Here is a 13,232-nt window from a genome sequence, read left to right as displayed (position 1 = left end):
ACGGACAATATGGCGACCAATCGAGGCCCATGCCAGTGGCCTCTGGGTACCCCAGAGTCAGAATGCGGTCCCCAAAGAGCTCCTCCAGAACATAAAACACTCTCCTGGTTCGGTGGGGTCGAGCTCCGTCTTGTATGAACCACATCTTGTCGAGACCAGGGTCATTTTGGATAACTGGGATGAGATCATCTTCCAAAACCTTCACGTACGGTTCGGTAGTCGCCATGTTATCAAGGAATATCGCACGGATTGTTCCGTGTCTGGACATTCCACATCACACCAAGAGACTTCTCGATCGCGAAATGTGGATTCTCGGCCCCCCAAATGCGCCAGTGTTGCTTGCTGACGAGCCCACCAAAATGAAAGTGGCCTTCGTCGCTAAACCAGACAACAATGCGCATACTAATTCCCATCATGCCCTGCAGCCAGCCGTGCAGCTTGAACGTCCTAACGCCAATCGTTCAGATGTTATGACGACTTTATTTAATATAGTTCAATAATTGTCACCCTGTAACGGACGATGTCATTGGGTCAACATGGACGCTGCTGCGGGAACCCACGTTCATCAGTTTGTGCTGAACGTTGCACTCCTGCACCAGAATCGTACTCTGTCGTCACATCTGCCACAGGTCGCCGCCCACCCTGCTTTTTGGAGTGGGAAAGTCTCCGATCTCCACGTTCAGTCAAGCGGCGCCGACGTGCAACATTTTGTCGTCTACCTGCTGTTTCATGGTTCTTCAACCATTTTCCATACATGCTCACGACAGTAGCACACGACGCGAACATCAGCCAGATTCACCGTTTTTGAGATTATCGATCCCAGGCGCTGGTCCATAACAACCTGCCCTTAGTCAAGGTCGCCTAGTTGATTTCCCCATTTGCGAACCATATCGTCGGTAGAATGACGGCCTGTTCGTCTCTGCTGCGCTTAAACAGAGTGAACCACAAATCCGCCGACGAAATGGATGAATGGAAACAGGCTGACTCCATATTTCTAGATTTCCGGAAGGCATTCGGCACAGTGTCCCATTGCAGGCTGTTAACGAAGGTACGAGCATATGGAATAAGTTCACAGATATGTGAGTGACTCGTAGACTTCTTAACTAATAGAAACCTGTATGTTGGCCTCAATGGAGAGTGTTCATTAGAAACAAGGGTATCGGCAGGGGGGCCCCAGGGAAGTGTGGTAGGACCGCTGTTGCTCTCTATATACATAAATGATTTGGTGGACAGCGTGGGGAGCAATATGCGGTTGTTTGATGATGGTGCTGTGCTGTACGGCAAGGTGACGAAGTTGAATGACTTTAGGAAGATACAAGACGACTTAGGCAAAATTTCTAGTTCGTGTGGTGAGTGGCAGCTAGCTACAAATGTGGAACAATTTAAGTTAATGCATATGGGTAGTAAGAAGAAACCTACAGTGTTCAGGTACAGTATTACTAGCGTCCTGCTTGACACAGTCACGTCGTTTAAATATCTGGGCGTAACTTTGCAAGCGATATGAAATGGAACGAGCATGTGAGAACTGTGGTAGGTAAGGAGAATGGTAGACTTCGATTTATTGGGAGAATTTTAGGAAAGTGTGGTTCACATGTAAAGATGACTGGATATAGGATGCTGGTGCGACCTGTTCTTGAGTACTACTCGAGTGTTTGGGATTTGTACCAGGCCGGATTGAATAAAGACATTGATGCAACTGAAAGGTGGGCTGCTAGATTTGTTACCGGTAGGTTCGAACAACACGTAAGTTTTACGGAGGTACCTCGGGAACTCAAATGGGAATTCCTGGAGTGAAGGCAACGTTCTTTTCGAGAAACAGTACTGAGAAAATCTAGAGAAAAGGCTTTTGAAGCTGACTGCCGAACGATTCTATTGCCGCCAACATACATTGCGCGTAAAGCCCGCGAGGATATGATACGAGAAATTAGGACTCATACGGAAGCATACAGACAGTCGTTTTTCCATCGCTGTATTTGTGAGTGGAGGGAATGACCAGTAGTGGTACATGCACAGTATGGTGGCACGGTGGTACTAGTAGTGGTACATGGTACGCTCCACAACGCACCGTACTGTGGCTTGCTGAGTATCTACGCAGACGAAAGTGTAGAAATTTCGGAGGCTGTTCCGGAATATTTTCCGGGTATTTTGGTATAAGGGACCCATAGACTCCAGTGGCTCGTTACACAGTTACTAAATTTCGCTTCATTTCTTACTCCATGGTAGGTTTTACATTGAACATATCTGAACAACAGTGTATGCATGGAATTTTTTTTTGGAAACAAACTCGTTCCATTCCCTGACGGAACTTGCTGTCGACAAGAAGAATGTCTACATTACCTTTGGTCCTCAGTCTTGCATTGTCCTGCTCGGTGCTGCCTCGGGTTTGTTTTTCCGGCGGTGTCAGCTGCATTCTTAACAGCGATATACAGTTGTGTGGGTAATCTTACTACTGAAGAATTGGCCGATATGCATGCAATGGAAAAGCGGCACGATTACGCTACGCTCAGCTGTTCCCGTAGCGACATCAACCAGATCACAGTAGTTTTGTATATTTACAAAGACGCCCACGAATATGTTTTGGTGATAGCGCATTAAAAGCGCCTTTATTGTTGTGAAAATATTTTCACACAAACAAAGACAAACTTGTTAACATAGTCGAATAAATCATAATTACAATATTACTCTGTAACGAGCCATTGGAGAGTACGGGTACCCTGCACCAAAATATTCCGAAAATGTCGCCGAACAACCTACGAAAGTTTATCGATGGAGTTCTGGTGCACTCTGTACACGTGGGTCACGCCAAAAGAAATGCACACTATTTTTTTTTAATCCATCTTTTATTCTACATGTTTGAAAGTTTTACAGTGTGTAGATACATCGTTTAGGAACAATATTTTCATTTCTCCACATAATTTCCATCCCTCTCAACTCCCTTACGCCATCTTGGAACCAGCGCCTGTATACCCGCTCGGTAAAATTCTGGACCAACCTGTTGGAGCCACTGTTTGGCAGCGTGCACAAGGGAGTCATCATCTTCAAACCTTATTCCACGAAGAGAGTCTTTCAGTTTCACAAAGAGATGATAGTCACATGGAGCCAGTTCAGGACTGTAAGATGGGTGTTACAGTGTTGTCCATCCGAGTTTTGTGATCGCTTCCATGGTTTTTTGACTGACATGTGGTCGTGCATTGTCGTTCAACAGCAAAACATTCTGCTTTTGCCGATGTGGTCGAACACGACTCAGTCGAACTGGAAGTTTCTTCAGTGTCGTCACATATGCATCAGAATTTATGGTGGTTCCACTTGGCATGATGTCCACAAGCAAGATTCCTTCGGAATCGAAAAACACCATAGTCATAACTTTTCCAGCGGAAGGTGTGCTTTTGAAATTTTTTTTTCTTGGGTGAATATGCATGATGCCACTCCATTGATTGCCTCTTCGTCACTGGTGAAAAATGATGGAGCCATGTTTCATCACCTGTCACAATTCTTACAAGAAACTCATCTCCACCATTCTCGTACTGTTCTAAAAGTTCGCTGCATACCGTTTTTCTTGTTTCTTTGTGAGCCACTGTCAACATACTGGGAACCCACCTGGCACAAATCTTTTTTTAGCACCAACACTTTCAGTATTCTACAAACACTTCCTTCCCCTATCCCAACGTAGCGTGACAATTCGTTCACCGTGATGCGTCTGTCATCACTCACCAATTCCTTAACTCTTTGCACATTGTATGGAGTGTGTGCAGTACGAGGCCTGCCGCTGCGAGGACAATCCTCAATATTGCCGTGCCTGCTTTCATCACATAACCTGCTTGCCCACCGACTAACTGTACTGCGATCGACAGCAGCATCTCCATACACCTTTTTCAGCCTCTTGTGGATGTTTCCCACTGTCTCGTTTTCACAGCACAGGAATTCTATGACAGCACGTTGCTTCTGACGAACGTCAAGGGTAGCAGCTGTCTTGAAGACATGCTATGACGGCGCCACTCACGGGAACAGGTTGAACTAATTTTAAAACCAAGCGGGAAGGATGTATCTACACACTGTAAAATTTTCACACATGCAGAATGAAAGCCGTATTTTTACAAAAATAGTGTGCATTTCTTTTGGAGTAACCCTTGTACTTTCCTTACGACGTCACGTTCCCGCAACTGGTGTAGGTGGTATTCAGTGTTGCGGTGGGCGGTGGTCGTGTTCATACCCATCAGAGTATGTCGGTCACTACAAAGGCAATGAAATGAAGTACCGCAGAAAATACCAAGAAATATACGACACTTACTTGTGATTGTGATATATATAATACTGTGAGATATATTATATTGAGAAGATGATGTACAAAGAGCAATGTTCTTTAAAAAATTATTGAAATTGGAATGTAGACTGTTACTATATCAGCATATTTACATCTACATCAACAATTTTACTCCAGAAAGGAAGATAGTGTTTAACGTCCAGTCTATGGCGAAGACATGCATGACGGAATTTACCCTCGAACTGGGAAAAGATGGAGAAGAATATCGACTGTGCCCGTTTCACTGCAATGGCGATTTAAGGAAACAGCAGAAAACCCAAACTCGATGTCCGAGTGGGGATTTGTACCTGAATGTGGGTCTATTGTCCCATCAGTGCACCTCCTGTCTCATTTTTTAAATGTTTCTTAAAGTTCTTCATCTACTGGGGAAGAACGCTTGTCAATAAGCTTCTGTGAAATATCATATCTTTCTAACTTTAGGGTTATGGTCATTTCGGGAGACGTTTATGGGATGAAGCAATTCGTTGCTGGACTCACCTCATAACGTGCTCTCTCGGAATTTCAACAGAAATTCTCCTCGTGACAGGTAACACCTCTTTTGTAGCGCTTGTCACTCGCCTTGGTTGGTCATTTCCCCTCTCATGATGGCTAAAATGAACTTTCTTTATTGTTCTTTCAATTACCCATAAAGGTGCCGGTTGGCAGCGGATAAAACTGCTCCTCAGCCAAGGACTCCACAACAACAGAAAAGATGGTTTAAAACACAGAAAAACAGATAGCTATAAATGACTTTTTAAAAACCACGTTGGTGAACAATATTTACGATTTTTACGTAAAAGCGAATGATAATAATTGAAGATTTTTAAAAAACACCGTGTTGGAGAATACTCACGACTTTTGTAAACGTTGTAGGTGATTTTATAGTATAGTTAAGATATAGTCACTCTTAATAATTTGAATCATGCTATGGTGAAATCGGGATGGTGGTGATGCATGAACAGTATCACGGATATTGTGGAGGAGAAATAATGAGTATGACTTTGGGGTTCTGTGGAACCGCAGGTGGTGATGAAAAGTCAGCTAGACGGAGGAAGGCGGATGGACAAAAATGGAAGGATGCTGTGAGGTGGAACGTCATGACTACTGTTGCAAAGAGGGACGGATTTCGGCGTTTTGGGTGGGAGTTGGTCGATATTCCGGCGGGAGGGGATTGATCTACATATACATCTACGTGGATTCTCTGCAAATCATTCTTAAGTGCCTGGCAGAGGGTTCGTCGAACCACCTTCACAATAATTCTCTATCGTTCCAATCTCGTACAGAGCGCGGAAAAAACGAACACCTATATCTCTCCGTGCGGGCTCTAATTTCCCTTATTTTATTATGATGGATGTTCCTCCCTATGTAGGTCAGCGTCAACAAAATATTTTCGCATTCGGAGAAGAAAGTTGCTGACTGAAATTCCGTGAGAAGATCCTGCCGCAACGAGAAACTCTTTTGTTTTAATTATGTCCACCCCCCCCAATTCTACATCATATCCGTGACATTCTCTCCCCTATTTATCGGTACTACGAGAAACTCTTTTGTTTTAATTATGTCCACCCCCCCAATTCTACATCATATCCGTGACATTCTCTCCCCTATTTATCGGTACTACGAAACGCGCTGCTTTTCTTTTAACTTTCTCGATGTACTCCGTTAATCCTGTCTGATAAGAAACCTACGCCGCGCAACAGTACTCCAAAAGAGGATAGACAACCATATTGTAGGCAGTCTCTTTAGATCTGTTGCATCTTCTGGTCTACCAATAACACAGTCTTTGGTTCGCCTTCCCTCACAACATTTCATATTGTTCTTTTCTATTTAAGTTGTTCGTAACTGTAACTCCTGGTTGTTTAGTTGAAATTACTGCCTTTAAATTTGATTTATTTACCCTGTAACCGTAGTTTAACGGGTTCCTTTTAGCATTCATGTGGATGACCTTACACTTTTCATTATTTAGGGTCGATTGACAATTTTCTCACAGTAAAAATATCTTTTCTATATCGTTTTGCAATTTGTTTCGACATGATGACTTTACTAAATGCTTAACGACAGCACCACCTGTAAACAATCTAAGACGACTGCTCAGATTGTCTCCTAAATCGTTAATATAGATCATGAACAGCAGAGGGTCTAAAACACTACCTTGGGGAACGCCAGACATCAGTTCTGATTTACTCGATGGCTTTCCGTCAATTACTACGAACTGTGACCTCTCTGACACGAAATCACGAATCCAGTCGCACAACTGAAACGATATTGCATCAGCACGCAATTTGAGTACAAGCCTCTTGTGAGGAAGGTGTCAAAAGCCTTCTAGAAATTTAGAATTATGGAATCAATATCAAATTCCTTCAACAATTCGTGTGAGTAAGGAGCTAGCTGTGTTTCACAAGAACTATGTTTTCTAAATCCCTGTTGACTGTGAGTCAATAGACCGTTATCTTTTAGGTAAGTCATAATGTTCGTATACAATATATGTTATAAAATCCTATTGCATATCGATGTTAATGATATGGGCCTGTAATTTAGTGAATTACTCCAACTGCCTTTCTTGAATATTGGTTTGACCTGTGCAACTTTCCAATCTTTGTGTCAGATCTTCCGTGGAGCGAACGGTTGTATAGGATTGTTAAGTGTGGAGCTATTGCATCAGTGTGCTCTGAAAGGAATCTAACTGGTATACAGTCTGGACCGGAAGAGTGCTTCACGACTCGGAGGATATCTACTTGTAATTGAAAGCTACTCATGTTTGTAGCTCTTCTTGATTCGAATTCTGGAATATTTACATTTTCAACTTTTTTTGGAATATTTACTTCGTCTAATTGGCGAAGGAATTTCGGAATGTTGTGTTAAGTAACACTGTTTTCACAGCACTGTACTCTATAGTATTTCCACTGCTATCGCGGTCGCAGGTTCGAATCCTGCCTCGGGCATGGGTGTATGTGATGTCCTTAGGTTAGTTAGGTTTAAGTAGTTCTAAGTTCTAGGGGGCTTATGACCTAAGATGTTGAGTCCCATAGTGCTCAGAGCCATTTGAACCATTTTTGAACTGCTATCGCGCAGAGAAGGCATTGACTGTGTCTTGCTGGTAGCATACTTCACATACAACCAGAATTTTTTTGGATTTTCTACCAGGCTTCGAGACAAAATTTCGTTGTGGAAACTGTTATAGGCATCGCGCACTGAAGTCCGCGCTAACTTTCGAGCTTCTGTAAAAGATCGCCAATCTTGGGAATTTTGCGTTTGTTTGAATTTGGCATACTTTTTTCGTTGTTCTGATCTGTTTTGTGTACCCATGGGGATCATCTCTGTCGTTTGTTAATTTATTTGGTATAACTGTCTCAATTATTGCTGTCGATACTGCTACTTTCAATTCAAATCACATCTAGTCTACACTAACATTGTTACTTTGGAAGGAGTGGAGATTGTCTCTCAGGAAGATGCCAAGAGAATCTGTCTTTTTGAACAGATAAGGCACGAACGTGCATGAAAGGTGGTATATGGATGTAGTAGCGCAACGGGGTACGTGGACTGGTGAATAGTGTTTGGCATGTTGGGTGCCGGGACAGTGTTTGGCAATTAATGTATTGTAGTCGATGGTGCTGCAGGTGAGGGGAGTGGATGAGTTGGTACAGGATACGAGTTAGGAAGGGTAGGGGGATGTGGAAGGCCAGATGGAGTGCTTGTCTTTCCAGGATTTTAAGGAACTTATAGAATATAGGGGAGACAGAAATCCCGGCAATGTTGGCGGAGGTGAGGATTGGGCAGTTGAGCGACATATAGGTGAAGATAATGGTAAAAGGATGTAGACCCCAGGTGCGTCCTGCTAGTAGTTTCAATAGTTTTAGTTGGATTCGAGTTTTGTGTTGGATGGTAAGGAGATGTGCATTCCATGTTAGCTTTCTGTCGAAGGTAAGATCTAGTCAGAGGCATTGGTTGGTTGTAGCTGGAGGTGTGGAAATCCAGATGACGCAAACGCAAAGTAGTGCGACCAAAGATTGAGGCTGGTCTTTTTTTGGATTTATTTAAGTTTCCGTGAACTGAAGTACTCGACCACAAGATTAAAGTTTCGTAGGAGCTAAAATAAATGGCAACGAAACGATCTCCTCTGTAGAATTCTTCCTCTCTCATCTGAGGTGGCAGTGCTGTAGAGAAGCAGGCCTCTACATTTCGAAACATATCGAAGAAGTGATACATGGAAGCCTTAGAACAACGCAATGGATAAATGTCTGGATGGCACATCTCTGTTCAGTGCGGGACAAATGTTAAGCTCGCCTGGTTAATTAGGAGTATGTAGCGCTTGATCATTGTGGAAAATTGTCAACTATTCTCGAAAAAAAAAAGAACCTTGAAAAACTGACACGTCTATCGGATTAGCGGGCATTCAATAACAGGACAAAGAATTTACTATTAACACAACATAACTGAAATGAGGGATTTCATAATTTGCGCTGATAATGTTTTAGGTGTTTTCCGACGTTCGAATGAGATATTCTGAGATGTTTAGTCGTAGATGAATCAATACATTCTTCATAGACCATGGACACTTCCAAACATATCAACGTAACATCGTGAAATAGGTTAAGACCTGGTTATCAGCCGGCCGGGGTGGCCGAGCGGTTCGAGGCGCTACAGTCTGGAACCGCGCGACCGCTACGGTCGCAGGTTCGAATACTGCCTCGGGCATGGATGTGTGTGATGTCCTTAGGTTAGTTAGGTTTAGGTAGTTCTAAGTTCTAGGGGACTGATGACTTCAGAAGTTAAGTCCCATAGTGCTCAGAGCCATTTTGAACCTGGTTATCAACGTAAGGCACCATAAGTAAAGGGTATCATACGATCTTACCACCGTCAGAAATGGTCGCACTAGGATTCTTTCAAGGACAACGCACGACCAACTGAGCCACCCAAGTGCAGCTTCAGTCTGACTGAAAGCCTATCACTGTAATAGTAACAGTCGCATGTTCCTGGAAGAGAGATCTGAGCAAAGGCCTGGTACTTCGACAAAGATCAGTTTAGTGTATTAAAACACGTGAACTTTGATTATTTGATTTTATAAAAAGTACAATGTGATCATAAGTTGGTAATGCATTACCTTATGTTATGCATGAGAGAGTACTTTGTAAAGCTTTGTTTTATGTGAACTCACGGAGATGTTCATTGCAAGGGGTTGATACGCCGTTTCAACACACTTCAGCATTAACGACTGAAGCAAGGTTTAGTGCACAATCGCACAAACGTGGCAAAAAGATGTGTTAAGGTGGTGGTTACGCACTGATACTAATGACGTGGCCCCTGAGCAGTTACTGTGGTTTGAGTGGAACTTGAATGGTTAGAGCTCGAGCAAGATTACTTGGCCAGTGCGCAGAAACGCTTTGTCTTCTTCAGCGCTGGATGAGTGCACCCCCCTGTTTCGACGAGTCGACCCCTATGTTTCGAAGGGGCAGCCCCCTCAGCTGCCTGTCACCTATACAGATGCGGGATGCGTCCGAAACGTTCTCTGCCCACTCCGGCTATTCTGCCAGAACGGAGGCGCGCTCGTCGGTTGGACTATAATCTTTCTCAAACGATTTCAAAGAAATTATTCGGTAAAAAAAAAATCGTTTACACACATCTCATAGCGCCAATAGTCAGCTTCATGATAGACTGCCTATAATTTCATTATGGTCATGGTGATTTTAATATTTCTGTATTACGTAATGTATTGTGCTAAATTCGAATACTGCGCAAAGAAAAATAGCGGCCGCTATGAGTTTGCGTTTGGTGCATGTTTATTCCACATGTTGCTACGTACGAAATGGACCTAACATATTGAACTTTTATTTAAACTTAAGACGAGATGTACATCTATTTCTAATCTCGAGAAAGTGGATTATAATTATGCATTGTACTCACCCAACAAGTGATAGAAAAAAAGGTGTACAAGTCAGGCGAAAATAAATCATTCTCTCTGCTCCAATTTCAGCATAATCCTGTGCCTAATGTGTTTGTGATAATAATCGACTTACTTGTAAAATTATTTGTCGTACTGGCATAATCTGTGAATACGATTTTCTGCAGACTCTCTAGTCGTAACTTACAAGTTCGTCGCGGTAGGCTTTTGTGCGAAGGCTTATGCCACAGATCAGTGGTTCTCAATTGGGGGCTAGTTATATTCTGAGGGTCAAAATAAAATTTTCTAGGGGGTAAAAACAAAAGGATTAGATTGTGTTACGGTTACAAAAACAAATTATTTTTGAGGTTCATTATTATTATTATCACTATTTTGTAAGACTGTAATACTGATTACTAAGATACTAGTCCTTATCTTTTCCTCAAACGTGGTTGCAACATTCATCGCCCACTTGCACTTCTGTTCTCCAAATGATAGGTATGTGTCCAGGCAATAATAACTGCACAAATATTGTAATGTTTAGAGACAGTAACTGTTCTACGTCTGCACGATGCGTGAGCTCCGGTCGCAATGTATTGCCAGTTATGTTAGCTCGTAGTTCGCTACACGGCCACGGTGGCGCGTCGAGTAGTCCTGTGTTCGATATGTCGGAGGAATACAACTCTGCGAATGGGGTTACCAATTAGAAGTTATCAAATACTGGCCTGTCCTACCCTCGCAACATGGAGATGGGTCCCCACGTGCCACTGTGTAATCATTTCTATTCCTCCGAATACAACGCCATCTGTGGCGAAGCGAAGTCATTGCTTCAGAGAAAACGTATGTAGATTTTGCCGTAGAGTCGTAATCTGCGGTACAAAAGTGGTTTCTCATTGAAGATTTCAAAGTGACACCCCGCCACCGACGCACTGGGTGGGGTGTGAGGTCGCTGGATGTCCCCCTCGGAGATAAACACATTGGAATTATAACTTTTTTGGGGCGGTATGTAGCTTTTGAGATATTCAAATGTATCCAGTTACGTGGGGCGTTTGAAAAGTCCGTGCAAAGTCCGAGAGATGGCACCACCGGCGCGTATCGAGGCCGTGTTTAGTTAGTAGCATCTTTGGAAAGAACGCACACCAAGTTTCAGCCATATTGGTCAATTTCTTTGTGTTTGGCATTCGTGTGAATCAAGGAAGTCGAGTGATTGTCAAAAAATGAACGAAAATGAATTTTGTGTGGTGATTAAACATTACTTTATGAAAGGCAAAACGCCTCGGGAGGTTGAAGAGAAGCTAGATAAACATTACGGTGAGTCTGCACCTTTGATTAGAACAGTTAATAAGTGGTTTCAAAATTTTCGGAGTGGCCATGGGCACAAGTGATGCCGAACGTTCTGGACGCCCTGTGGAAGTTACGACTCCAGAAATCATTGGATGACAGAAAAGTTAAGGTACGTAGATTGGTAGTGCTGTGGGCATCTCGAATGAACGGCTACATAATATTTTGCATAAACATTTGGACATGAGAAAGCTATCCGCAAGATGGGTTGCGTGACTGCTCACGCTTGACCAAAAACGGAATCGTGTGAAGTGTTGCAAGGATGGTTTGCAGCTATTCAGGAAGAATCTGCAGGACTTTAAGTGTCTTTTCGTCACTGCGGATGAAACATGGATACATTACTATACTCTTGAGATCAAACAACAATCTAAACAATGTGTTACCAAGGGAGAATCTGCACCAAAAAAGGCGAAAACCATTCCTTCGGCTGGAAAGGTTATGGCGACTGTCTTTTGGGATTCGCAAGGGATAATCCTCATCGACTATCTGGAAAAAGATAAAAATATTACAGGTGCATGTTATTGATCGTTATTGGACTGTTTGAAAACCGAGCTACAAGAAAAACGCCAGCGATTGAACCGCAGAAAAGTTCTTTTCCATCACGACAATGCACCAACAGTTGTGGTCGCAAAATTAATGGAAATAGGATTGCAACTCGTTTCACGTCCTCCCCTGTTCTCCAGACTTGGCTCCCTCGGACTATTATTTGTTCCCCAATTTGAAGATTTTATTCAAACAAGGAGGTGATTGCAGCAACTAATAGCTATTTTGCAGACTTGGACAATTCCTATTATTTGGAAGGGATCAACAAATTAGAACAGCTTTGGACGAAGTGTATAAGTCTAAAAGGAGACTTTGTCGAAAAATAAAAAAGATTTACCCCAAACACGTAAGTAGTTTTTATTTTTGGAGGGACTTTTCAAATGCACCTCGTAAAATGAACACTCTAAAGCCTTGGGAAGTTTTTTCTGAAGTTATTTGTCTGGATATGAAACGTGGACGATAAATAGTTTAGACGAGAAGAGAATAGAAGCTTTGCAAATGTGGTACTACAAGAGAATGCTGAAGATGGGTAGAACACATAGCTCATGAGGAGGTACTGAATAGAACTGGAGAGAAAACAAATTTATGGGAGAAATTGACTAAAAGAAGGGATCATCAATTCAGTTATTGGAGGGAACTGTGGAGGGTAAAAATCGTAGAGCGAGACCAACAGATGACTACAGTAAGCAGATTGAGAAGGATATAGATTTCAGCAGTTATTCGGAGATGAAGAGACTTGCGCAGTCTACGAACTGAAAACCACAACAACAACAACATACGATAAAGACTGGGTGGTGTTACAGTTTGTCATGTGCAGACGGTCGCTATAAGCTGCGGCCTCACCTGAGATGACGGCGCTGTAGATGAGATAGGCGACGTACTGGCAGCGCTCTGCGACGGCGCCGGAGACGATGGTGGCGGCCGTGGCGGCGAAGACGAACTGGAAGAACCAGTGCGCCATCCTGTCGCTGGGCAGGCCTACGCTGGCCCACAGCTCCAGCCCCAGGAACTGGTTGCCCTTCCCGTATGCCAGCGCGTAGCCCACCAGCCAGTAGAAGAGCGCGCTCACGACTGCCAAGACCACGAGCAGTGTTAATGTTGTCAGCAGGTCAGGGTGGCACACTGTGACATTTCTAAACAGCATGGGTAGCAATAACTTCTGAAAAATTACTT

The 13,232-nt window shown here is 43.1% G+C and overlaps 1 protein-coding gene across 1 annotated transcript in view; it reads right to left on the bottom strand.

The window, feature by feature from the left end:
- The window catches only part of LOC126166925 (putative ammonium transporter 1), a 334,629-nt gene that overhangs the window by 108,252 nt on the left and 213,145 nt on the right, over positions 1 to 13,232 (bottom strand). Inside the window, exon 4 of the mRNA XM_049920442.1 lies at positions 12,903 to 13,130. Within this exon, the coding sequence (XP_049776399.1) occupies positions 12,903 to 13,130 (228 nt within the window). The remainder of the gene's footprint in view (positions 1 to 12,902; positions 13,131 to 13,232) is intronic.

This window comes from Schistocerca cancellata, chromosome 1 (genome assembly GCF_023864275.1).
Source record: "Schistocerca cancellata isolate TAMUIC-IGC-003103 chromosome 1, iqSchCanc2.1, whole genome shotgun sequence".
NCBI classification, from domain to species: Eukaryota; Metazoa; Arthropoda; class Insecta; order Orthoptera; family Acrididae; genus Schistocerca; species Schistocerca cancellata.
The sequence above is the reverse complement of the archived record's forward strand: the minus strand, read 5'-3'. Positions and strand labels throughout refer to the sequence as shown.